The sequence below is a fragment of the Loxodonta africana genome, chromosome 2, assembly GCF_030014295.1.
Source record: "Loxodonta africana isolate mLoxAfr1 chromosome 2, mLoxAfr1.hap2, whole genome shotgun sequence".
Classification (NCBI taxonomy): domain Eukaryota; kingdom Metazoa; phylum Chordata; class Mammalia; order Proboscidea; family Elephantidae; genus Loxodonta; species Loxodonta africana.
The window spans coordinates 226,103,963-226,131,417 of NC_087343.1; the positions used below are offsets into that span (position 1 = coordinate 226,103,963).

Genomic DNA, 27,455 nt, shown 5'->3' on the forward strand with positions numbered 1-27,455 from the left:
ACTCAAGTACAATAGAACAAACCATTGCCTGGTCTTGTGCCATCTTCACGATCGTTGGTATGTTTTAGTTCATTGTTGCAGCCGCCGTGTACTTTGAATGCCTCCCAGCCTAGGGGCTCCACTTCCAGCACTATATTGGACAGTGCTTTATTGTGATCAATAAGGTTTTCATTAGCTAATTTTCAAAAGTAGATTACCAGGCCTTTCTTCCCAGTCTGTCTTAGTCTGTAAACTCCACTGAAACCTGTCCACCATGGGTGACCCTGCTGGTATGTGAAATACCAGTGGCATAACATCCAGCATCACAGCAACACATAAGCCACTACAGCGTGACAAACTGACAGACGGGTGGTGGTTATAGAACATAACTACTGTGAATAACAAGAATCAACTGCAGTTACTCATAAAAAGGCCTGTAGGGGCCTGGATAATTCATTTGCTAAGAGATCTTCTCATTTGGGCCATCAGGCCGTGTTCATTCTATAGCTGAAACATATAAATAATTTTCAAATTAAGAAGACTGGCATTAGAGTTGGCATAGAGCCTGGGTTTCTGGATCTGACCAGGCCATTTGCAGATTGGCATTGTGTTTTGTAAACGCCTAAGAGCACCCCGGCCTGCCCGTGATGAACTCAGCCGTGTCCTCTTCCAGGGTCGACACCATGGTGGAGCTGCTGGACATGGATCGAACGAAGAGGTCAGGCTCCTTGGAGCAGAGACTGACCTCCCTGGAGGAGCAGGTGGGTTTGAGCTGGGGCTTCTGCTTATGGGGCATAGGGTGGCGTGGTGGTATCAAAGGCACTCTGGGAACACGACAGAGAGAAGGGGACTGGATGTCCAGGCAACCTTTCCCAATGGGAAGAGGCACTATTTTTGTCCTCCGGAAAATTTCTACCCAAAGTCTCCTTAGCTGAGCTCCAGCATATGGGAAATAGGTGCTCCTAGGTGGGTCTGGAGTAGTTCCTGGGTGGTGCGAATGGTTGATGCACTCAGCTGCTAACGGAAAGGTTTGCAGTTCAAGTCCACCCAGAGGCACCTTGGAAGAAAGGCCTGGTAATCTGCTTTCAAAAAAATCAGCCATGGAAAATCCTATGGAGCACAGTTCTGCTCTGACACACATAGGGGCACCATGAGTCAGAGGTGGGTCACTCAGAGGCAACTGGCTTAACTGGGACAGTTAAGCCTCCCACCCTCCTGGGAGGTTGGGGGTCTGAGTTGGTGCTGCTGCAGGACTCTGAGCCGGGGCCTTGACCTACTCAGGCAGGGAGAACTAAAAAGCTTAAACAGTGGTCTCCCTGCTGCTTTCTCAGGGAGGGCGGGAGGGTGTGCCACAGGGGACAAAGGGAGGTTGCTTTTGAACTTCTGAGTGGATGGATTGGGTGGAGAAGTGATACCAGTAAGGACAGTGCGGACTTACTGGGCACACCCCCAATGATTGATACGTGGGGTCACAGCGGTGGGGCTTAGGTGTGAAGGGAGCTTGTTATTACAAGAAGAGGGGCTGAAGACAATCACCAGTGGGGCAAAGAATGAGGGGTGCAGTTGTGGTGGGTGGTGGCAGGGCTGGCCTGGGGTCCCCTGACCTGTAGGGCTGGGGTGTGCTCCCCGTGTGCTTGGTAAGTCAGGGGAGATGGAATGTGAGCAGACTGGGAAATCTGGAGCTGCAGGGGCTGTGGGGGGAGAGGGGCTGGCCAGGCATGGGCTCAGAATGGGGCAGTGAGCAGGGACGGTGGAGCCTGGTCAAGGGCCTCGATTGCTGAGGACTGGCCCCAGCTGGGGCTCAAGCTGGGCATTGGCTGGGGTCTGACAGCAGCTCAGTACAGCTGACTGATGTCTGCGGAGTCCTGGGAAGAACAGACCACTGCCCGTGTGTTACCATGGGGGTGGGGCATGAGTCCACCCCCATCCATTGTCCCGCTTGGTGCTGGTTCTTTACATCCGGGGCATCTCCTGCCTTGCCCCTCCGTCAGTACTCATTGATTGCTCGTTTGTCAGTAGGCCCACAACAAAGCTCCCAATCTTTTGGGCCAGGACAGGCAGCTTATTGCAAGGTGGGGTTCAGAACAGTCTCCTCACAGGCTGGCCAAAGCCCAGGCGCCCCAGCTCTGCCGTGGACCAGTTTCCTCCCTTCCTCCTTCCCTCCCTTCCATCCACGTTTCCTGTGCACCAACTCGGTGCTGCGTCCAGAGCTGGCCTCTAAATGCCCAGGTGAAGACGGCATTGCCCCGCCCTCAGCAGCTACAGGCCGGGGGTGCAGACATCAACTCCCATCGTCAAAGTGCAGGGGCAGGGCTGATGCAGTGCTGGGAGGTGGGGGGTGGGGGGAGGTTCCAGGGAAGTGTCGGGCCGGGAGCACAGTCCAAGGGGAGCATGGTTGAAGTGGTTAACTTGCCCCCAGTGTGCAATTACCCCAGTGTGGGGTAATTTGTGCCTCATGAGTGGGTGGGGCCCTCAGGTGGTATGGCGGTCAGCAGCCAACCCCCTTTGGGAGACAGGATGGCTTTCAACGGGGATGCCGGGTTCCCTGGGGAGTGAGGGGCTGCCAGCCTTGCCAGGGGTGGGCAGGAGAGTGGGGGGGTGGGTATGCTGTGGGAGTAGGGCCACAGCCCATGTTCACCAGATCTTTGGGACTTGCCTTTCAGATGGCCCAGACAGCCAGAGCGCTGCACTGGATTGTGAGGGCCCTAAGGGATGGCGGCTTCGGCTTCGGGGTGGAAGCCCCGGCTTCAGGTGAGTGAGTGCCTGGGGCACAGTGGGCCTCCCCTACCATGTGCTTTGCATCTTGGAGTCTTTCAGGGGAAGAGGTGATGCGTGGCTACCTCTGCTCCTGGTACCTGTTTCCTGAGCCCAGCAGGGCTGCCCTAGACTTGCCACTTAGGGACCTGGGCCCCACCTTCCAGATGCCCACACCTAGGCTCAGGCCAGCCCACTGTCCCCTTCCGCTCCTGCACCATGCTGTGGAGGACGAGCAGCCCAGGAGAGAGCCAAGACCAGCACTGCCACGGAGCGGCAAGGAGCAAAGTCCCTCTCCCTACATGTGTAGCTGGTCAGGAAACAGACATGAGTGACCCCCCCCCTTGGTGTCACTGGCCCCAGAGGAGCAAATTCAGCCTCATTACCCAGCTGTGGGCTCCACTAACGACAGGGACTTTTGCTTGTGGCTGCCACACAAGAGGCTGGGAGAATGCTGGCCCTGACCCCAGGGGCTGAGAGACTGCAGGCAAAGCGAAGTCCTCCCAGGGCCACAAGGAGGAGGCCTGCATTGGACACTGCTCAGCTGTCGGGGCCCAGGGAGCTGGAGGAGGCTGAATATATGTGAGGTGACCACAGAGGGCGCCCCTGACCTGCAGGCAAGGCCTTGTATCAGGCTCTGTGGCACTGTTCCCAGCCCCCCAGAAGGCCCCTGAGGAGCAGGACCTAGCACCGGGCAGCAGGCAGAAGGTGGAGGACCAGGATGACCTGTACCATGTGAACGCCCGTCACCTCCTCTACCCCAGCTCCCCAGTCCCACGCTTCCCCGTACCCGATGAGAAGGTACCCTGGGAGGTGAGTGCTGTCCTGGAGGCGGGGCGAGGGCTGTCCCACCTACAGCGGCCATGGGTGGGATTAATGACTATGGCTTGGTCACAGCTTCGTCTGCCGTGTCCTTCCACTGACCACCCAGTGGGTGATGGATGAGGAAACCAAAGCCCACAGAGGTCCAGTAGCTTGGGGCCACATGATAGAAGTGTCAGGGCTGGGGTTTGAGGCCAGGGACCTGTCTCCAGAGCTGGCACTCTGGCCACCACGCCACACCACACACCAGTCCTTCCCTCCTCTCCCCTTCTGCAGCCCAGAGCTGTCCTGAGGCCTGATCTTTGTCCAGCCATCCAGACTCTGCCTATCCTAGATTCCACCATCCACAGTGAACCCTCCCTGATCCCCTGTGTGCCACTTGAGTATAAGGGAGAGGTGGACACCTGCCCCCTGTGCAGCTGTTTGTCTCTGGCCTTTTTGGAACACTCTGGGCTGTTGTCTCTAGGCTTCCCGGGGGCATCCCTATTCTTGTGCCTCAGTTGCTGTGTTCCCAGGACCTGTCCCCCCTCCCCCCCCCAGTTGGACTCAGTCTTACCTGTACAGCCCAGCTCAGACCGGCAGTCCTGGCTGCCAGCCCCCTCTGGGCATTCCCAGGGGTGGTGTACCTCTGAGGTTCTTCCCCAGTCCTGCTCTTGCTTAGATCTGTTTCTATGGATTTGGGGGGTTGGTCTTGGGATCCAGGCTGAGAAGCCAGCCTCGGCTGTGAGCACTGTGAGGAGAGGATCCACCCTCTGACCATTCTGGGGGCCCAGCCTGAGCTTTGGATGGGGGGTAAAAAGCTGAGGGAAGAACCACCCTGTTTTGCTGCAGATGGAGTTTGTGATCTACGACCCTCCCTTCTACACGGCTGAGAGGAAGGACAAGGCAGTTGTGGACCCTGTGGGGAGGTGAGAGTGGGCTGCCTCTTTGACCTGCTCCCACTTCCCTACCTCAAGATGGGGTGGGATGGGGAGGAGCAGGGCGGGGTCCCCCACAGAACTGCCCACTGCTGGAGTCTCTCTCGGGGGCCAGCGTGGCGATCCCATCCTTCCTGAAGAGGGTCTGCTATGCCCCAGGGCCAGGGTGGTCAACCTTCCCACAGACTCCGGGTCCTGGGATGAGGAGAGGCTGTGTGGACCCACTAAGAGGATGATGGCTGAGCCAGCTGCAGGCCACTCTGGGCTTGTGATCCAGAGACTCTGCTCTGAGTGCTGGGCCCAGGGGCAGCCATGCAGGCCACCAAGGAGACTCAGAGCAGAGTCCTGTGATTCCTCGCCCGAGCCCCTTCACATGTCCTCAAAGTGCTACTGCTTGTGGTCTGCTGGTCAGGGGCCGGGTCTTCTCTCTCTTTCCAGCTCCCTGGAGCTGCTGTCCAAGATCAATTACAACACTATGGATGGGCTGGTGGACCGCCGGAGCTTCCATGGCCCCTACGCAGTCTGCGACGGCCTTCCCTTGTGAGTGCAGGAGCCCAGTCATTGGTCAATCACGGCTCCCCCTGAGCCCAGCCCTTGGTGGGGCTATGCCTTTGGGGTTTTACTCTTGGGATCAGGTTTCCCATGTTCACTTGAAGCATTTGCTCAGTTTCCCTGCTCTGAGCCATCCTTTACACTCTCCCCACAGACAGTGAGGTGGGGTGGGAGGGCAGCAGCTATCCCAGCTGGGCCTTACTGTGTCCCTCAGGCCTGACTAACCTTCTCAGACTTTGATTCGGAAAGCAGTCACAGGGGGATGACTGTGCCCAGTGACTCAATAGTTCTGTGAAAATGACATTAGGTGAAAGCTCCATGGAGTATGAAGGGTGGCCCCAGAGGAGGGATGGTTGTTGCTCCCTTTGAGGCATGGCCATGCTCCCCTCCATCATTTTATCCTTGTGGGCCAGCATTGCATCCCATCTTACAGGGGAGGAGAACCAAGCACGAAGGTGTCAGTGGCTTCTAGCAGTCACTCCCGACGGGCGTTTGTTGAACCCCTATGTGTGCTAGACTCTGGGGGTTCAAGGTGGTGAAGGACCTTTCCCTGCTTGGAGGAGCTCGGGGTGCAGTGGGGGACCTGGCACCAGGGGCTGGTGGGAGGGACTGTCAGAATTCAGAGGAGGGCAAGAGGGCCTGAGGAACAACCCAGAGCAGCAGTGAGGTGAGGGTGGTGGGAAATGCTGTGGAGCAAGAAGCCACAGTTGTGTAAGGAGATGATGGAGAATGCAGGGGTAGGGGGGTGGTGGTGAAAAGAAAGCCCAGGCCAGGAGTGGCTTTAGCCCCAGACTTTTAGCTCTGGATGATAAGAAGCCATGGGCAAGGTGGTATTTAGGAAGGTGAATCTGGTTGCTGTATGAAGAACCAAGAGGAGAGAGTCCAAGAAGAGAGACCTGTGGGTGTCTACTGCATGAGCCTAGGAGGTATAACGAGGTAGTGACAGCCTGTTCTAACCGATACCAGTAGGGAATGGGCAGCTGTGAGATATCTGAGGCAAGGAGGAGGACCAAGCGGATTTTAATAGAGTGAAAAAGAACTTTCGTTCACTTCTGTTTTCTGTTTATTGCTTACTTAGCTTTTTATGTTGATTGCACCGTGCAAAAGAGAGGTCTCCCCCACTCACCCCTTTCGGAAGAGTCAACAGTGCAACTGAATTTCTGTAGGAAGATGAAAAACCCTTAGAGGATGTGTGCTTGATTTCCCCTGGGGACATGATTAACCCTCCAGATGAATCCTTCTAGAATCATTTTAATTGGTCCATGAAGAAATTTAAGAAAATCACAATTCCAGTGAACAATTGCAACCCAAAGATGAACCAAATGGTGTGCAGATTCCAGCACTGGGTTGGATGATACCCCTGGAGTGTCACATCCTGGGGCATTCAGAAGGGACTAGCCGGTCCCCTCCATCAGAGGAGGCAGCAGCCTTTGCCTCTTTTTCATGGATGTGCCCAAGAGTTAGAGTAGTTCAGCAATGTTATAAAGAAAAAAAAGAAAAGGTTTTATACAATCAACATTTTTATATTGTTTATTTATGACATATTTTTATTAGGTATAATTTCCTGTTACAAAATCTTGAAGACACAGCTTTTCTATTTTCTTTTTTTTTCCCCCTGCATTTTACGTTTTTTTTTTCTACTTTTTATTTTTTAAGTTTTTATCGTGCTTTAAGTGGAAGTTTACAAATAAAGTCAGTCTCTCATACAAAAATTTATATACATCTTGCTATATACTCCTAATTGCTCTTGTCCCGTTGAAACAGCCGGCTCCTTCCCTTCGCTTTCTCTTTTCGTGTCCATTCCACCAGCTTCTACTCCCTCTGCCCTCTCATCTCCCCACCAGACAGGAGATGCCAACATAGTCTCAAGTGTTTACTTGATTCAAGAAGCTTATTCTTCACCAGCATCATTTTCCATCCCATTGTCCAGTCCAATCCCTGTCTGAAGAGTTGGCTTCGGGAATGGTTCCTGTCTTGGGCTAACAGAAGGTCTGGGGGCCATGACCACTGGGGTCCTTATAGCCTCAGTCAGACCGTTAAGTCTGGTCTTTTTACAAGAATTTGGGGTCTGCACCCCACTGCTCTCCTGCTCCCTCAGGGGTTCTCTGTTGTGTTCCCTGTCAGGGCAGTCATCATTCGTAGCTGGGCACCATCTAGTTCTTCTGGTCTCAGGATGATGTAGTCTCTGGTTTATGTGGCTCTTTCTGTCTCTTGGGCTTGTAATCACCTTGTGTCCTTGGTGTTCTTCATTTTCCTTTGCTCCAGGTGGATTGAGACCAATTGATGCATCTTAGATGGCCCTTGCTAGCATTTAAGACCCCAGACGCTGCACTCTAAAGTGGGATGCAGGATGTTTTCTTAAAAGATTTTATTATGCCAATTGACTTAGATGTTCCCTGAAACCATGGTCCCCAGATCCCTGCCCCTGCTACACTGACCTTCGAAGCATTCAGTTTATTCAGGAAACTTCTTTGCTTTTGGTTTAGTCCAGTTGTGCTGACCTAACCTGTATTGTATGTTGTCTTTCCCTTCACCTAAAGTAGTTCTTATCTACTATCTAATTAGTGAAAACCACCTCCCTCTCTCCCTCCCTCCCTCCTCTCATAACCATCAAAGAATATTTTCTTCTCTGTTTGAACTAATTCTCAAGTTCGTATAATAGTGGTCTTATACGATATTTGTCCTTTTGCAACCGACTAATTTCACTCAGCATAATGCCTTCCAGGTTCCTCTGTGTTATGAAATGTTTCACAGATTCCTCACTGTTCTTTATCGATGCGTAGTATTCCATTGTGTGAATACAGCATAATTTATTTATCCCATTCATCTGTTGATGGGCACCTTGGTTGCTTCCATCTTTTTGCTATTGTAAACAGTGCTGCAGTGAACATGGGTATGCACATATCTGTTCGTGTAAAGGCTCTTATTTCTCTAGGATATATTCCAAGGAGTGGGATTGCTGGATCAAATGGTAGTTCTATTTCTAGCTTTTTAAGAAAGTGCCAAATCAATTTCCAAAGTGTTGTACCATTTTACATTCCCACCAGCAGAGTAGAAGTGTTCCAATCTCTCCACAAACTCTCCAACATTTTTTGTTTTGTGTTTTTTGGATTAATACCAGCCTTGTTGGAGTGAGATGGAATCTCACTGTAGTTTTGATTTGCATTTCTCTAATGGCTAATGATCGTGAGCGTTTCCTCATGTATCTGTTAGCTACCTGAATGTCTTCTTTAGTGAAGTGTCTGTTCATACCTTTTGCCTGTTTTTTAATTGGGTTATTTGTCTTTTTCTAGTTGAGTTTTTGCAGTATCATGTAGATGTTAGAGATCAGGCACTGATCGGAAATGTCATAGCTAAAAACTTTTTCCCAGCCTGTAGGTGGTCTTTTTACTCTTCTGGTGAAGTCTTTGGATGAGCATAGGTGTCTGATTTTTAGGAGCTCCCAGTTATCTTTTCTTTTCCAGTTATCTAGTTTCTCGTCTGCATTGTTAGTAATGTTTTGTATACTCTTTATGCCTTGTATTAGGGCTTCTAACATTGTCCCTATTTTTTCTTCCATGATCTTTATCGTTTTAGATTTTATATTTAGGTCTTTGATCCATTTTGAGTTAGTTTTCGTGCATGGAGTGAGGTATGGGTCTTGTTTCATTTTTTTGCAGCTGGATATCCAGTTATGCCAGCACCATTTGTTAAAAAGACTGTCTTTTCCCCATTAAACTGTTTTGGGACCTTTGTCAAATATCAACTGCTCATATGTGGATGGATTTATGTCTGGATTCTCAATTCGGTTCCATTGGTCTATGTATCTGTTGTTGTACCAGTACCAGGCTGTTTTGACTACTGTGGCGGTATAATAGGTTCTAAAATCTGGCAGAGTGAGGCCTCCCACTCTGTTCTTCTTTTTTAGTCATGCTTTACTTATCCGGGGCCTCTTTGCCTTCCATATGAAGTTGGTGATTTGTTTCTCCATCTCATTAAAAAATGTCATTGGAATTTGGATTGGAATTGCGTTAAATCTATAGATCGCTTTTGGTAGAACAGACATTTTTACAATGTTAAGTCTTCCTATCCATGAGCAAGGTATGTTTGTCCACTTATGTAGGTCTCTTTTGGTTTCTTGCAGAAGTGTTTTGTAGTTTTCTTTGTATAAATCTATCACATCTCTGGTAAGATTTATTCCTAAGTATTTTATCTTCTTGGGGGCTACCGTGAATGGTATTGATTTAGTGATTTCTTCTTCGATGTTCTTTTTGTTGGTGTAGAGGAATCCAACTGATTTTTGTATGTTTATCTTGTAGCCTGATACTCTGCTGAACTGTTCTATTAGTTTCAGTAGTTTTCTCTGGATTCCTTAGGGTTTTCTGTATATAAGATCGTGTCATCTGCAAATAGAGATACTTTTACTTCCTCCTTGCCAATCCAGATGCCCTTTATTTCTTTATCTACCCTAATTGCTCTGGCTACGACCTCCAACACAGTGTTGAACAGGATTGGTGATAAACGGCATCCTTGTCTGGTTCCCGATCTCATGGGGAATGCTTTCAGGCTCTCTCCATTTAGGATGATGTTGGCTATTGGCTTTGTATAAATGCCCTTTATTATGTTGAGGAATTTTCCTTCTATTCCTATTTTGCTGAGACTTTTTATCATGAATGGCTGTTGAACTTTGTCAAATGCCTTTTCTGCATCAATTGAGAAAATCATGTGATTTTTGTCTTCACTTTTATTTATATGATGGATTACATTAATTGTTTTTCTAATGTTGAACCATCCCTGCATACCTGGTATGAATCCCACTCGGTCATGGTGAATTATTTTTTTGATATGTTATCGAATTTTATTGGCTATAATTTTGTTGAGGATTTTTGCATCTAAGTTCATGAGAGATATAGGTCTGTAATTTTCTTTTTTTTGTGATGTCTTTAGCTGGTTTTGGTATCAGGGATATGGTGGCTTCATAGAATGAGTTAGGTAGTATTCCGTCCTTTTCTATGCTCTGAAATACCTTTAGTAGTGGTGGTGTTAATTCTTCTCTGAAAGTTTTGTAGAACTCTGCAGTGAAGCCAGGGCTTTTTTTTTGTTGGGAGTTTTTTGGTTACCTTTTCAATCTCTTCTTTTGTTATGGGTCTATTTAGTTGTTCTACCTCTGTTTGTGTTAGTTTAGGTAGGTAGTATGTTTCTAGGAATTCATCCATTTCTTCCAGGTTTTCAAATTTGTTAGAGTATAATTTTTCATAATAATCTGATGTGATTCTTTTAATTTCAGTTGAGTCTGTTGTAATATCGCCCATCTCATTTCTTATTTGGGTTATTTGCTTCCTCTCCTTTTTTTCTTTTTTCATTTTGGCCAGTGGCTTATCAATTTTGTTGATTTTTTCAAAAAACCGGCTTTGTTTTTCTGTTTTCTATTTCATTTGGTTCTGTTCTAATTTTTATTATTTGTTTTCTTCTGTTGCCTGAGGGTTTCTTTCATTGCTCTCTTTCTATGTGTTCAAGTTGTAGGGATAATTCTTTGATTTTGGCCCTTTCTTCTTTTTGTATGTGTGCATTTACTGATATAAATTGACCGCTGAGCACTGCTTTCGCTGTGTCCCAAAGGTTCTGATAGGAAGTGTTTTCATTCTCATTGGATTCTATGAATTTCTTTGTTCCAACCGTAATGTCTTCTATAATCCAGTCTTTTTTGAGCAGGGTATTGTTCAGTTTTCAAGTGTTTGATTTCTTTTCCCTGCTTTTCCAGTTATTGATTTCCACTTTTATGGCCTTATGGTCAGAGAAGATGCTTTGTAATATTTCAATGTTTTGGATTCTGCTAAGGCTTGTTTATGACCTAATATGTGGTCTATTCTAGAGAATGTTCCATGCGCACTAGAAAAGAAAGTATCCTTGGTTGCTCTTGGGTGGAGTGTTCTGTATATATCTATGAGGTCAAGTTGGTTGATTGTGGCATTTAGATCCTTCGTGTCTTTATTGAGCTTCTTTCTGGATGTCCTGTCCTTCACTGAAAGCGGTGTGTTGAAGTCTCCTACTATTATTGTGGAGCTGTCTATCTCACTTTTCAATGCTGATACAGTTTATATATCTTGCAACCCCATCATTGGATGCATAAATACTTAATATGGTTATATCCTCCTGGTACATTGTCTCTTTAATCGTTAGTTAGTGTCCTTCCTTATCCTTCATGATGGGTTAAACTTTAAAGTCTATTTTGTCAGAAATTAATATTGCTACTCCTGCTGTTTTTTGATTGTTGTTTGCTTGATACATTTTTTTCCCCATCCTTTGAGTTTTAGTTTGTTTGTGTCTCTAAGTCCAAGGTGTGTCTCTTGTAGGCAGCATATAGAAGGATCGTGTTTTTTAATCCATTCTGCCACTCTCTGTCTCTTTATTGGTGTATTTAGTCCAGTTACATTCAGTGTAATTAGGGATAGGCATGAATTTAGTGCTATCATTTTGGTGTCTTTTTTGTGTGTCGTTGACAGTTTCTTTTTCCCACTTATTTTTTGTGCTTAGTAGATTATATATTGACTTTCTGTCATATTCGTTGTTGTTGATATTGTTTCTGCTGAGTCTCTATTTTTTTCTTGTATTTTATTTTGACATGTAGAATAGTTTGTCTCCTTTGTGGTTACCTTATTTTTACCCCTATTTTTCTAAATTTAAACCTAACATTCATTTCTTTGTATGGCCTTGTCTTCCTTTCCATACGAAAGATCTATGACTACATTTCTTAGTCCCTCTTTGTTGTTTTAATGTTGTCTTCTTTTCCATAATAACATCGCTGTTTCCTGTTTTGAGTGTTTTTTCAATCTTGATTTATTTTTGTGATTTCCCTGTCTGGGTTGACATCTGGTTGCTCTGCCCAGTGTTCTAGTCTTGGGTTGATACGTGATATTATTGATTTTCTAACCAAAGAACTCCTTTAGTATTTCTTGTAGTTTTGGCGTGGTTTTTATGAATTCCCTAAGCTTCTGTTTATCTGGAAATGTCCTAATTTCACCTTCATATTTGAGAGACAGTTTTGCTGGATATGTGATTCTTGGCTGGCATTTTTTTTTCCTTCAATTTTTTATATAAGTCATCCCGTTGCCTTCTTGCCTGCATAGTTTCTGCCGAGTAGTCCAAGCTTATTCTTATTGACTCTCATTTGTAGGTGACTTTTTGTTTATCCCTAGCTGCTCTTAAAATCCTCTCTTTATCTTTGGTTTTGGCAAGTTTGATTATAATATGTCTTGGTGACTTTCTTTTAAAATCTACCTTATGTGGTGGTCAATGAGTATCTTGGATAGGTGTCTTCTTGTCTTTCACGGTATCAGGGAAGTTTTCTGCCAACAAATCTTCAACAATTCTCTCTGTACTTTCTGTTATCCCTCCCTGTTCTGGTACTCCAATCACTTGTAGATTATTACTCTTGATAGAGTCCCATATGATTCTTAAGGTTTCTTCTTTTTTAAAATTCTTTTATCTGATTTTTCTTCAAATGTATTGGTGTCAAGTGCTTTATCTTCAAGTTCACAAATTCTGCCTTCCACTTGCTCAATTCTACTCCTCTTTCTATTGAGTTGTCTAATTACGTAATTTTATTGTTAATCTCCTGAATTTCTGATTACTGTCTGTCTATGGATTTTCCAGCTTATTAAATTTTTCATTATGTTCCTGAATAGCCTTTTTAATTTCTTCAACTGCTTTATCTGTGTGTTCCTTGGCTTGTTATGTGTATTGATTGATTTCCTTCCTGATGTCTTGAAGGGTTCTGTATATTAATCTTTTGTATTCTGCCTCCGGTAATCCCAGGAAGGTACTTTCATCTAGAAGATCCCTGGATTCTTTGTTTTGAGAGCTTGTTGAGTTGATCATGGTCTGTTTCTTTACATGACTTGATATTGGCTGTTGTTCCCTAGCCATCTATAAGTTATTGTATTAGTTTATTTTATGTTTTGATATGCCCAAATGGGTTGTTTGAGTGAACTAACTTGATTATTCTTGTCTTAGGAGCTCTGATGTCGTTTTCCCAGATGGCTAGAGCTGTTATCAGGTATATCAGTCTAAGAGTCCATTCACTTTTCTTGTATGAATTCAGCTCAGATGTCCAGGTAGCTGATCATCAAGTGTGTAGTACAGGCTCTATCCTACAGTCTTAGAGGGGCAGGGGTGATTGGTGTAGGTACCAGTATCTGGTTGCAGCAGGGTGTCTCGCTCTGAACAAGGCAGGGGGCTGAGAATTGTCTCCTAAGTGTCTCTGAGGAAAGTGTGTCCCTGTTCCCTAGAGTGTACAGGTGGGTGGGTTCTGCAGACAATGTTTTTATTTGTAAGGACTGAGAGGTACCAGTTATCCTTGGACCCCTGTCATGAGTGACTGGGTGACCTGAGTGAAGCCCCAGTCCTTAGGCCCCTGATGTGGGTAGGTGAGGACCCTGTTTAATTGGCAAAGCGGTGTCAAACATCAAATACCCACCTCTCCACTGCACAGCTGAAATAGTCATAGTTTGCCAACGAGGGCCTATTCTCCTGAAATAGGCTCACATAGGTCCATGCAGAGGGGAAAGATACTCAAAGTCCATGAACCGTTTATGCCTGGACAGGAGCCACTTCTGTCCTGAGCTCCCCTGGTTAGTGGAGATAGCAAATTATCTTTTCCCCCAATTGCGAATTTATTCCTTCTCCAAGGCCTAGAGGATGGCTCTAGGCATTCAACAGGACCTATCTCAGGCCTAGGGAAATGAACAGCCACTGAAGCTGGCTTGGGGTTGGAGGGCCTGGTAAAATATACACAAGAACTTAGTTTTCACCGAGAGCGCCCTTCTTCTCTGGTTCCGGAGGTGCGAGTTGGCTGTGTGGCTGGCTGCTTCTCCGTGAGGAAATTGCAGCCAAACCCTGGTACCAGCCTGCTGCTGCCGCTCCAGGAATGGTGCCTGAGGGCTCCCCGTGATTCAGGTCCGGTAACTCCTTTCCGCTTCGGAGCTGTCTCTTTCTCCTCATGCCCCTCTGTTTGTTTTCTAAGCTTGCCTTTGATGTTAAGGGCTCCTAGCTTGTCATAAATATACTTGTTTCACTTGTTTTTTTTGGTCTTTGTTGTAAAAGGGCTCACCGGAAGCATCTGCCTATTCTGCCATCCTGGCCTGGTCTCTCTCTATTTTCTTGTAATAAATTTTATTATTAGACTTTTTTCCTTTGGGTCTTTAATATATCTCGAAGTTGCTTGTAGAGATGTGAAGAAGGGTAGAATTTTATTTTCTGTCTCCAGATGAAAATTAAATTCTTCTGACACTTCCCTCCACGATCCCCCTACCACTCTAGGTCTGGTTCCTTCTTCCAGGCATACCAAAGCCCTGAATGTATTCGCCTCTGTCTTGGTGCTCTTCCACTCATTTCTGTACAGGATCACTTACTGTATTTGCCATAGTTCTGATTTCTGTGTAGACATGTTTTTCAACCTTGTCTTTCTTAGTCTTGACCTTTAGTTTTTCTATGAGTTTAAAAATCAGTGTGACTAAAAAAACTAGTCCTATACAAATCCTTTTGGGGTCTCGGTAGAAGTTTTATTGAATTTATAGAAAAATTTAGGAAGAACTGATATATAATAGTGACTCTTCTGTGAATGTGTTCATACTATTATATTTGTGTCTTCCTCAAAGTTTTATAATTTTCTTCATAAAGGACTTTTTTTTTTTTTTAGCTTTATTTCTAGGTGATAAATTTTTGTGATTACTGTAAATCATGTATTTTTTTCTACTAGATTTTCAGATTTGTTTTTTAGGAATGTAGGAAGTCTACTGATTTTGTATGTTGGCTTTTTATTCGGCAACTTTACTAAACTTCCTTATGAGTTATATCATTTGGTAGATTTTCTATGATCACATAATCTGCATATAACAGTTTTGTCTTTCCTTTTGCGTTCATTATGTCTTTCTTTTTTCTTGCCTTATTGTGTTGGGTAAAATCTTCAGTATAATGTTGAATATGAGTAGTATTAGCAGGCTTTTATGTCTTGTTTCTGACTTAATGGGAATGCTTTCAATGTTTCACCATTAAGTATGATATTTGCTAAAGTTTTTTTAATAAATACCTTTCATCAGGGTAGGAATGTTCTCTTCTGTTCCCAGTTTGCTGAGGGTTTTTTATCTTGCATATTTCTCAAATGTTATCAAATGCTTTTTCTGCCGCCATTTGAGATAATTATATGGTATGTCTTCCCATTAATCTATTCAATGTCTTTTTTGGGGCCACAATTCAATCCATAACAATGCACGTGTTGTATTTATAAATTCTCTAATGTTGAGCCATTCTTGCCCTCCTGGGATAAACCCTTCTGTTACATTTAATATACTACTGGAGTTAATTTACTGTTTCATTTAGGAATTTTGTTTCTGTGTTCAAAAGTTGAATTTGCCTATGATTTATGTTTCCTTGTACTGTCTTTATCTGGTTTTAGTTCCAGGTTATACTATCTTCATGGAGTAAGCTGGGTAGCTTCTTTCTTTGGAACTGCTTGAATGAGGTAGAGACCACCTGTTCCTTAAAAGCTTGCTAATGTGAAACATTTGGGTCTAGCAACTTTTCAGTGCATGGATTTTCAGCAGCTTCATATTATGCAATTGTTTGTGGAATCAGGTTTTCTGTTTCTTCTTAGGTACCTTTGGGTAATTGTCATTTTTCTAGAAAATTATCTGTTTCATCTAGCTTTTCAAATATATTGCTATAGGTTTTCATATTAAAATTTTTTTTAAATCTCTAATATAAATATGTAGTAGTTTTCCTCTTTTTTTTTTAATTAATTTTTATTAAGCTTCAAGTGAACATTTACCATTCCAATCAGTCTGTCACATGTAGGTTTACATACATCTTACTCCCTTCTCCCACTGCTCTCCCCCTACTGAGTCAGCCCTTTCAGTCTCTCGTTTCGGTTTTCCTCTTTTGAACATTGTTATTTATTATGTGTGTCTCTTATTTTCCTGATTACTCCTGCCAGAGGTTAATTTTGTGATCGTTTCAAAGAACTAGTTTCCAGTTTTGTTGATTGTCTTAATTTTGTTTCTGTTTCATCAATTTTTGCTTTTATTGTCTTCCTTCCTTCCTTCCTTCCTTCCTTCCTTCCTTCCTTCCTTCCTTCCTTCCTTCCTTCCTTCCTTCCTTCCTTCTTCCCTCCCTCCCTCCTTTCTTCCCTCCCTCCCTCCCTCCTTTCTCCCCTTCCTCCTTTCTTTCCTTCTTCCTTCCCTCCTTTCTTCCGTCCCTCCCTCCCCTTTTCTTCCTTCCCTTTCTCATTTCTTCCCTCCCTCCTTCCTTTTCTCCCTCCCTCCTTTCCTCCCTCCCTCCCTCCTTCCTTCCTTCCTCCTTCCTTCTCTTCCTCCTTTCTTTCCTCTCTCCCTTCCTCCCTCCTTCCCTCCTTTCCTCCTTCCCTCCCTCTTTCCCTTCTCTTTTGAGTTTTCTCTTGATTTGAATGCTACAGCTAATTTCTTTTCAATCTTTCTGGTTTTCTAACAAGGGCACTTAAGACTATAAATTTCTTTCTAAGACCTGATAGATTAAATTCCTTTAGGTTTGTCGTATACGATTTTCACTTTTCAGTTTATAAATTTCATAATTTTCTTTTTAGCTTTCAGGTGATTTAAAATGTGTTTTTTAGTGTTTAAGCCATTTTATTGTCATCGTTTTCTCATTCTGTTGAGTTTATGTCAGAGTGTGAGCTGCATTGTACTGATTCTTGAAATGGGCTGAAATGTCCTCAGTGGCCCGCCACCCACCAGGACCTGAGCTCCCATCATCTCTCCCCTGGACTGCTTCAGCAGCTCCTTCCTGCTCTCCCTGCCCATGTGAATCTTCTCACTCACACGCTATGATGGCCTTTCTGCTACAGGAGTGACTGCCCACACTCCTAAGCCAGCCCCTCCTCCCCCCACTGGATCCCATCTCCTACCCCTGCCCCACACATCAGGTCCCGCCTCCTGCCAGCTTCTCAAGGACTTCACTCCGTAAATTGTCGTTCCTTCTCCTACCTCATCAGTTTTTCTCCTCTCTTGCGTTGTTCCCATCAGCATCATGTGCCGTAATCATTCCGTCTTCAGACAAACTCTCCTCCCTTTTGCCCCACATCCCTCCCGCCATGGCTGGCCCCACTTCTTTGGGTTCTTTTAGAGGACAGCTCCTGGAATGAGTAGTCTTTGCTCCAGTTCTTCTCCCATTCTCTCTTTTTTTTTCCATAATATATTTTTTTTTATTGTGGTAAAATATATACCACACAAAATTTGCCAAACCTACAATCCAGTGGCATTAATTACACTCACAGTGTTGTACCGCCATCACTGCTCTTTGTTTTCAGACGTTTATCACCCTAGGCAGAAACCCTGTATCCATTAAGCAATAACTTCTCATTCCCCTCTGCCCCCAAGCCCATGGGAACCATCAATCTGTGTCTCTATGCATTTATCCACTCTAGGCATTCCATACAAATGGGATTATACAATATTTGTCTTCCTGTGCCTGGGTTATTTCACTCAATATAATGTTTTCAAAGTTCATCCATGTTGGAGCATGTATCAGAACTTCATTCCTTTTTATGGTGAAGTAATGTTCCACCATATGTATACACTACATTTTGTTTATCCATTCACTTGTTGGTGGATATTTGCATTGTTTCCATCCTTTGGCTGTTGTCTATAAAGCTGCAATGAACATTGGTTCACAAGTATCTGTTTGAGTCCCTGATTTCAGTTCTTTTGGATATACACCTAGTGGGAGCTCTGGTGGTACAGTGGTTAAATGAATCAACTGCTAACCAAAAGGTGGCGGTTCGAAGCCACCAGTGGCTCTGCTGGAGAAAGATGTGGCAGTCTGCTTCTATAGAGCTTTGTAGCCTTGGAAACCCTATGGGGTCGCTATGAGTGGAATCAACTTGATGGCAGTGGTTTTGGTTTTTTAGGTTATATACCCAGTAGTGGAGTTGTTGGACCACATGGTAATTCTATGTTTAACTTTTTGAGGAACTGCCCATTTTCCACTGCAGTGGCAACATTTTACATTTCCACCTGCAATGGACAAGGGTTCCAGTTTCTACACATGTTTACCAACACTAGTTATTTTTCATTTTTCTGATAATAGTCACTGCCCTAGTCATCTAGTGCTGCTATAACAGAAATACCACAAGTGGATGGCTTTAGCAAAGAGAAATTTATTCCCTCACAGTCTAGGAGGCTAGAAGTTCAAATTCAGGGAGGTGGTTCCAGAGGAAGGATTTCTCTTTCTGTCGTCTCTGGGGTAAGGTCCTTTTCATCAATCTTCCCTGGTCAAGCGGCTTCTTAGTGCAGAGACTCTGGGTCCAAAAGATGAGCTATTTTCCTGGCTCTTGTTTCTTGGTGGTATAAGGTCCCCCTGTCACCTTTGTGGGTGTGAAGTGATACTTCATTGTGCTTTTGATTTGCATTTCACTAAAGAAAACCCTGGTGGCATAGTGGTTAAGAGCTACGGCTGCAAACCAAAGAGTCAGCAGCTCGAATCTGCCAGGTGCTTCTTGGAAACTCTATGAGGCAGTTCTACTCTGTCCTATAGGGTTGCTATGAGTCAGAATCGACTAGACGGCACTGGGTTTGGGGTTATGACTAATGATGCTGAGCATCTTTTCATATTGACCATTTGTATATCTTCTTTGGAGAAAAATCTATTCAAGTCCCTTTTCCAATTTTTTCATTGGGTTGTTTACCTTTTTGTTCTTGAGTTGTAGGAGTTCATTACATAGTTTAGATATTCAACCCTTACCTGTTATATGATTTCCAAATATTTTTACCATTCTGCAGGTTGTCTTTTCACTTTTTTTATTATGTCTTTTCATGCCCAAAAGCTTTTTTTTTTTTTTAATTTTGATGAAGTCCAATTTATCTATTTTTTCTTTTGTTACTTGTGCTTTTGGTGTTGTATCTAAAAATCCATTGCCGTATTCAAGATTTATCCCATGCTTTCTTCCAAGAGTTTTGTGGTTTTTTCTCTTATATTTATGTCACTGATGCATTTTGAGTTAATTGTAATATATGGTGTGGAGTAAGGGCCAACTTCATTCTTCTACAAGTGGAAACCCAGGTGCCCTTCCACCATTTGTTAAAAAGACTATTCTTTCCCCATTGAATGGACTTAGCACTGGTCTATATGTCTATCCTTATACCAGTACCCAAACATACTATAATTACTGTGCTTCATAGTACATTTTGAAATTGGGAAGTGTGAGTTCTCCCATTTTGTTCTTTTTCAAGATTATTTCAGCTGTTCAGGGCCCTTTGCAAATCCATGTGGAATTTAAGGATCAGCTTTTCCATTTCTGCATAAAAGGCTCTGGTGGAGTATTACTGGCTTCTACCACTTGCTGGTTTGTTTTATTAGATTTTATGAAAGGGAGGTTTTAGGGTCTGGCTTCACTCTACCATCGTAAACTGGAAGGCTGAGCTTGCTTTTAGATGTGCCCTAGGGATGGGTTTGCCAGGCAATGAGTGACATTAAGTGTGGGGGCGAGGTGATCATGGTGGGGGGCCATGGAGCTGAGACTGTGAGGACGGTGCAGTGAGTGGGCAGGGTCACTGGGCTGGAAGTCCTGGTGGGGAGGAGTGGTCAGAGTGAGGCATGAGGGGCTGGGGCTGGGAAGGGGGTCAGAGAATGGACAGATGTTTGAGGTGGAGGTTCCACATCATTAATATCACTGATGAGTTTCTTCCTCTTGCCTTAGTGTTCACTTCACACGAGCCCTACCCACAATTTTGTATTTTTAATAGGACCTGGTGGTAAGAAAGGAGTTGGGTCCCCAGCCCTAATTGAGGAAACATCTGGGGTCTCTTCTGTCACCCATGGCTAGTGCCCTACGCTCAGGGTACAGGACAAGGCCCTCCCACACTGGGTGCAAACCTGGAGATCACCACTTGTGGCCATATGGTCAGGTGCGGGGTCTCTGGGCATTTGGCCTCTGCCACTGTGCAGCCTCTCACCAGGCTGACAGAGTGGAGGTAGCTCACACACATCTAAAGCCTTCATACATAGACATGTGCCGTCCATGCTCTGTGGGAGGGGATGGCTATTTCAACCCCCCATCAGTTGCTTCCAGGAGACCCCTTCCATTTCCAACCAACCTGGTAGAATCTGGAGGCCCAGGCCGCAGCCTTTGGAAACCCAGGAACTCAGATTTGCCCAGTGGTGGTCCCACGTAGTAACACAGGATCGTAGCCAGGCTGTGTTGAGGGACTCTGAGGGGCCTGGGGGCTCCTGGCAGGGACCCCCACCCAGTGCCTCCCTCTTTGTTTCCTGCTGAGGCATTTGCTTGAGTTCTGATAATTCAGAGCACACCAAGCCCACTGTCTCCAGCCACAGTCCCCCAGAGCTCAGGCCTGCCCAGGCCCACCATCCCTTCTGGCCTGCCCTCCCTGCCCAGCCTATTCTCCCTCAGTGGAGGTGGGCTAAGCCAACCCTTTTCCACCCAGAAACCCCATGGGCCGCACGGGGCTGCGTGGGCGTGGGAGCCTCCGCTGCTTCGGACCCAACCATGCACTGCACCCGGTCGTCACCAGGTGAGTCCCCACCAGCCGGCACCAGGCACCTCTCGGGCCTCCCAGCAGGGGACTATAACAAGGGTCAGGCCCAGGCTTTCTCCCAGGCAGGTGGGGGGGGTGGACATTCTCACCTCTGTGTCAGGGTTTGTCCACATTCACCCACAGGTCCACCCTACAAATAAGCACCCAAGATGTGTGCCCAGTGCAGGAATTGCCCTCTCAGTGCCCCCTGGAGAGCCCGGGATGAGGTCTGACCCATGACCAAAGAAGAAATTACAGAACATACAAAAAAAAAAAAATTTAAAGGAGAAAATTTAAAGAAACCCACAGTCTAGCTATGCTAGTATTTTGGAATTTATCCTTCCAGGAGGTACACACACATCCACATTCACATCCACATATATACACACAGCCATACACATACATACACACATGTGCATGCATACACCCACATGGACACACACACATCCACATATATACACACAGCCATACACATATGTACACGTGTGTACATGCATACACCCACATGGACACACACACATCCACATATATACACACAGCCATACACATATGTACACATGTGTACATGCATACACCCACATGGACACACACACATCCACAAATGTTTCCACACATTCACATACATATACACACACCTACATGTACACACAAACACACATTCACACAAACACATACATATACACACATACATATTCTGTGTACGCACCCACATGTATCCCACATACACAGGCAAATCCACACCCATACACATACATGCGTGCACACATACACATACTTATCCACACACCCACCTACACACACACACAGGCACACACACACCCTTTAGTTCCCTTGCCACCCGCACATCCCTCTCAACCCTCATCCTGCTGCCTCCCTGCTGGGTGCAGACATGAGTTCCATCCTTGAGGGGCTGCCTGGAGTGCCTGCTGGCCCAGGCCACGCGATGCTGTGGGCTCACACCTGCATCTTCATAAGGTCATAGAAGTAGGATAGTGGGTCAGAGGGCAAGCGCTTCTTTAAGACTGTTGATTAAAAAAAGTCTCCAAAAGGGCTGGATCACTTTCTAATGCCACCAGCAGTTTAGGGGAGTGGGAGGGACATTGCCTAAGTGGCTTTTTCTCAGTCCTTCCCTGGGACTGGGGTCCTGAAAAGAGAAAAAAGGGTTGAGCCAATAAGGGTGGCTGTCTAACTAATACCCCCCACCCAGGGAAGGCAGGGTGCTGGTGGAGGTGGGGTCGGGCCCTGGCCTTGACCTCTCCTGGTGCAGGTGGGGGTGGAGGTGCCGTCAGAGATTCCGTAGAGGGAGGGGTGAACCTTTCTCGCCTGCAGGTGGCGACGGAACCAGGACGGGGCCATCTGCAGGAAGGGCATCAAGAAGATCCTGGAGGTGCTGGTGATCAAGCACTCGCTGTCAGAGCACTGGGCGCTGCCGGGGGTGAGTCGCTGCCAGCCCAGCTGCTCCCCACCCCTGGTCAGTTTGTCTGGTCCCTCGTCCACTCCACCCCCTACGGCAGGACGGCCCCCCCACACCGTGGGAACGCTGAGACACCCCCTGCCTCGTGCTGGATTCTGGACAGCCAGTGCTTCCCTTCCAGCTCCTCATCTTACACTTGAGAAAACGGAGGTCCAGATTCCTTTTTCCCTTGCTTTTTGGTGAATAAGGACTTACTGAGCACCTGTTGCATACCACGCACGCCTAGTGGAGGCGGAATGGGTACCCAGGAGGAGCCCAAAAGTCCAGGGCAGAGGCAGGGCCCTCCCCAGGGGTCCTGGGCACCAGACACACACCTTCTCCCCCTCCACCACTGGGGCCTGGGCTGAACCCTGGAGACAAGAGGGCATTTCCAGGGCATGGGGTGGGGTAGGGTGTGGGACAGAGGGCCAGAGTATGGCCCAAGAGTCCTTATGGAGACAGCAGAATCAGGCCAGGGAAGGTTCTGGGTTGTTCCTGTCAACAGTGACCCCGAACTGCTGATGCTTTGTCCCCAGATCACACCTGCACCCTGCCAGGCAGATCTTTACTGAAGAGTCAGCACAGGTTGTCCGCGGTCTGACGGATGGCCCAGTGGTCTGAGTCTGGGATGCAGCCCTGAGGGGTGGCATCTTCTCTGCGCCTGTTCTGGGAGCTTGGGCTCTACCACAATCCTGCTGAGAGCCGTGGTGGTCACCCAACACCAGGCGCCTGTGCCATGGGGCTGGGACACATCAATGGGGTAGACATGGGCTAGATGAGATGCAGGGTGATGCCCAGCCACTGCCGTCCATCTGTCTGTTCATCTGTCCATTCATCTGCCCTGGGCAGCACCTGGTGTCTGCAGACATGACACCTGCCCCTGCCAGCCGAGGGAGGGCCTTCCTGAGCCCTTGGCCACAGCCCCTCTCCCCTGGGGCTCCCCTCCTGCACGTGGACCACGTGGGAGTGCCGTCCCCCACTCCCTGCATTCTGGCTACCTCATTCCTGTTCACACATGTTCTGAGCTGGGCTCCTGTCTGTTCTGGGTTGGGCGCCAGGGTCTTCACTATGAGTGTGCACAGGCCTCAGAGGGCCTGCGTATATGTGCAGTGGGGAGAGAGGCTGGGGAGGGCCGGGAGCAGAAGTCCCAGGAGGCCTAGGTGGCCTGAGTTGTGACTGGGGACTCTGAGGCCCTCCAGAAACTCAGGAACGCTGCAGGGACTCAGAGTAACAACTGGCGTTCTGTAGATGGTGGGGTGCTGGGTGCCTGTACATGGGCAGGTGGCCAAAGGCCCAGCATGTGGCACGGCAAGAGGGATGGGGAATGAGGAGGAAATATGAAGCAGCCAGCCTGCCAGGCAGAGGTGGGTGTGGGGAGGTGGTCCTTGGATCACTTCTCTGGAAGCAGTGCCAGCAGAGATGGGTCCTAGGGCCTTGACAGCAGGTCAGGGTGGACACCGGCTGGAGTAGATGAAGGCCAAGGTGGATTCGAACCAGGGTGCATGTGGACCAGGTGGATGCAGGCTGGGACGGATGCAGGTGGGGCAGGGCCAAGCATGGCTGACTTGTCTCTGCCCCTCTACTCAGGGCTCCCGGGAACCAGGGGAGACGCTGCCCCGGAAGCTGAAGTGTGTCCTGCAGCAGGAGTTCTGGCCGTCCTTCGAGAGCCTGTTGAAGCAAGGGGTGGAGGTAGGGCGCCACTGTTCTCTGCTCCCCATAGTCCACAGCCTGCAGCTCCTGAGAGCAGGGGAAGAACCTGGACCAGAGCATGGGACTAGGCAGCTCGCCCTCCCTCTCCATCCCTGGGACAGGCTGTGATTTGGGCTGCTCTCACCTGGACACCAGGGTCCTGCTCTCACACCAGGGTGTGAATAGGCTCCTCAGGGTGTGAGTGCAGGGAGAGAGAGAGAGGCCCCCTGGTGGGGAGAATCCTGCATGTCCCGGTCCCTCCAAGGGCAGTGCAGACAGCCCGTCCTCCAACACCCACTCTTGCCCAAAATCCTGGGCTCAGATCCTGCACTGCAGGGCCCCACAGGTGTCTGCAACCAGCCCACCTCCCAGGTAGAAGTGTGGGGCACCTGGGCTGGAAGGGGTTGCACAGCTGAGCCCAGGGATGGCCAGATGCTCCCAGTGCATCTGCCCTTCTGCAGAGGCCTTTTCTTTTCATTGAACGCTTTCTTAGATGCGGAAATAATAGGCATTTTCTGTCACAAACTGAGAAATACAGACGGGCAGACTGCAATGAAGGCGCCTGGCCCCCTTCACACCTACCCCTCCAGCGCACATGGCGGGGCTGCCCACGGCACTCTGGCGATGTCTCTATGAGCTCAGCACTGGCTTCCTCCACCCACAAATATGCACACATGCTCTTAACCAAAACAGATTATACTGTGCGTATTTTCTCATGATTTGCTTTTCCACCCAGTTTACGGTGGTATTAACTAATGTACCTCATTCTTTTTAACGATTAGATGGTGTTTTGTAGCATGGCTGTATCATGATTCATTTGAACAGTCCTCTAGTGGACATTTCAGTTGTCATGTATTAAGCTAAATCACAACATTGCTGCTAGTTGACGTTTTTGATCTACAAGCCCAGCAATTTCTCGTGGTTTACCCTGTATGGTGCCTCAGGGACACGTCCATCTCTTTTTAATCCCTCAAAGAGCTCTGGAAGTGCTTTGAGGACAGTCAGGTTGAGGCTCGCCTCCGAAGGCCTTGGCTGTCACAGGAGTCAGGAGTGACAGCCCCTGTGACATGCCGGTCTAAGGAATCTCAGTGGGAAAGCCTGGGTGGGCTGGGCTGGGCAGTAAGAGGGAGGGCTTGGAGACAGGCTGAGGGAGCCAGGCGTGGGTGTGGGGCCACGTCCTGGGGGTGGGATGCAGCAGAGGGACATGGAGGCCCCTTTCTAGACCTGCAGCCCCTTGTGGTGGGCCAGGCGGGCTGGGGGCATCCTGGCAGACTGCCTCATCCCTGCTCCACCTTCCAGGTGTACAAAGGTTACGTGGATGACCCGAGGAACACGGACAATGCCTGGATCGAGACAGTGGCTATCAGCATCCACTTCCAGGACCAGAATGATGTGGACCTGCAGCAGCTGAACTCTGTACGGGGCTGGGGATGCAGCTCCGAGGGGCAGGGGGGCACGGGGTCCTAGCTTGCTCTAGAGATGCCTCAGGACTTCCAGGGGAAGGATCTGATCTGCCCAGGGCCAGAGTGAAGGCTGCAGGGGGTCAGAGTCTTTTCCAGAAGGTACTGGGCCCCTGTCACTAGGGGAGGGGGAGGAGGGAGAAGCCAGAAATCAGCAGGACCTGGGGGTCAGAGCCGAGTCAGGGCTGGGGTGACTGCTAGGGTCCTGTGCATCCCTGTGACCCCAGAGCCTCCTGGGAAGGCCTTCTGGGTCATGTCTGGGGGTGCTGGCAAGGCTTCCCTGCTCCTGGTCTATAGACACCTTTAAGGAGATAGTCGTCCCATCTACCTAGACTAACCTTCCATACCCCTAACCCAGAACTGGAATGGAAAAGTCCCTGGAACAAAGCCCAGGCTCTATGGACAGGGCAGGGTGCTCAGAGAAAGGCTGCGTCTGCCTCTCTCTGCCTTCAAGGACGCACAGGTGCTTTGCAGGTGTTAGCCGATTCATACCTGAAGTAGATGTTCTCAGAGCTTTAGCAAAGGACGGTGGGGGTGGTGAGGTGGGCAGCAGCAGCATCGGGTGGGCAGTAGGTCAGACCTCCCTTGTCTTTCCAGCACCTGCACTCCCACGACCCCGAGGTGTCCTTCCGCTGGCAGGTGGTGGACAGGTGCATCCCGCTGTATGCCAACCACAAGACCATCCTCCAGAAGGTGGCCACTCTGTTTGGAGCATACTACTGACCGGGACTATGTGGCTGCGGCTGGCAGCAAGGCCTGCTGTTGATGCTGGGCTCACCCCCGGATCTCGGCCCTGCGTGGGTGGGTCCTGGCACCCCTTGTGGTCACCTCGAGTTGGCTAGTCAATGGCTCCTGAACTGAGGAAGTATCAAGGCACCTCAAGAGGCAGACCCAAGGGAGGGGGATGGGCCTGGCTCTGGCACCCAGCAGTTACCCAGAGTTGAGGGGCACCAGGACCACACCAGCTGGGTGTTGGCCAGTCACTGGCTGGGCCGAAGTCAGTTCACTTCCTAGTCTTATCTTCTCAAGGAGTATCTCCATCATAGGCCACAGCCCAGGTTTCCTCCTCTTTCACCTGGCCTGTGAGGACCTGGGATGTTGTCCCTGGCTGGGGCTGGGCAGTGTGTGCTTGCTACGGCTCCCCAACCTGGCTGCCAGGTGAGCCTCTGCAGGGCAGGCAGGCAGGAGATGTTACCCAGCCTGGCCTGCCTCAAAGTTGCAGGGAAGTCTCTGCTGTGTTTCTCAACATGAGGCATCCGTGTTCTGGGAGGCACGGGCAGGTGAGCAAGCCTCAGACAGGAGCCGGCAGACCCAACATGCAACAGAGAGGCAAGCTTGACTCTGCCAGGCCCTCCCGCACGGCCCTCCGGCCTCCTCCTTCCCTCTCAGCTCTGTCAAGGGGATGGTGGCTGGCCAGCTTGATTTTGGTGTCAGGGACACATCTAAGCATTCCCACCAGGAGCCAATGGGACGGGGAATGTTTCAAGGACCCAACATTAAATTGGCTCTCTTGCTGCCTGTCCAGCCCTCTGTGCTTCCCCAAAGATGTATGCACGTGGTGGGGAGGGTGCTTACAGCACAGGGCTTGGGGCCCAAGGGGTGCTGTCTGGGCCCCCAAACCTATTTCCTGCCAGAGGCTGAGCTTCTGTGACCAGCGGGCAGTCCTGTGGGCATTCCCCATGGGCGACTCTGTGGGCCTTCCCTGTGGGCATTCCCATGGGTGTTGGGTGTCCCCTTGAGTAGTTCCCTGGGCAGTCCCTTGGATGTCTGTGGGCATTTCCTGTGGGTATTGGGAGTCTCTATGGGTGGTCCTGTGGGCAGTCCCCGTAGGCATCTCTGTGGGCATTCCTTGTGAGCATTGGGCATCCCCATGGGCAGTCCCTGTGGGTGTTGAGTGTCTCCATGGGTGGTGCCCTGGTCATTCCTTGTGGGCGTCTCTGTGGGTGTTTCCTGTGGGTGTTGGGCATCCCCATGGGTGGCCCCTGTGGGTGTATCTGTGGGTGTTGGGTGTCCCCATGGGTGGTCACCTGGGCAGTTCCCGTGGGCAACTCTGTGGGCATTCCCTGTAGGTGCTGGGTGTCCCCATGGGTAGTCCCCTGGGCAGTCCCCATGGGCATCTCTGTGGGCGTTCCCTATGGGCGTTGGGCATCCCCATGGGCAGTTCCCTGGGTAGTTTCTGTGGTGTCTCTGTGGGCGTTCCCTATGGGCACTGGGCATCCCCATGGGCAGTCCCTGTGGGTGCTGGGTGTCCCCATGGGTGGTGCCCTGGTCATTCTTTGTGGGCATCTCC

General features: G+C 48.3%; 1 protein-coding gene and 1 non-coding gene across 8 annotated transcripts in view; both read left to right on the top strand.

Moving 5' to 3' along the window:
* The window catches only part of TRPM2 (transient receptor potential cation channel subfamily M member 2), a 96,052-nt gene extending 69,363 nt beyond the window's left edge, over positions 1–26,689 (top strand). For 2 of the 7 annotated variants that reach the window (XM_064279539.1, XM_064279540.1), the window contains exons 23-32: positions 653–740; positions 2,643–2,730; positions 3,389–3,546; positions 4,387–4,463; positions 4,911–5,012; positions 20,474–20,560; positions 21,893–21,998; positions 23,604–23,705; positions 25,005–25,121; positions 25,763–26,689. In XM_064279539.1, coding sequence (XP_064135609.1) covers positions 653–740; positions 2,643–2,730; positions 3,389–3,546; positions 4,387–4,463; positions 4,911–5,012; positions 20,474–20,560; positions 21,893–21,998; positions 23,604–23,705; positions 25,005–25,121; positions 25,763–25,888 — 1,051 coding nt within the window. In that variant the 3' untranslated portion in view covers positions 25,889–26,689. The other 5 variants (XM_064279545.1, XM_064279543.1, XM_064279542.1 and 2 more) reach the window with 5 other exon arrangements.
* LOC135230468 (Z6 small nucleolar RNA) lies at positions 23,603–23,643 on the top strand. The gene has a single exon (XR_010321116.1). It is a non-coding gene; the product is annotated as a Z6 small nucleolar RNA (small nucleolar RNA).
* Positions 26,690–27,455: the final 766 nt, after the last annotated feature.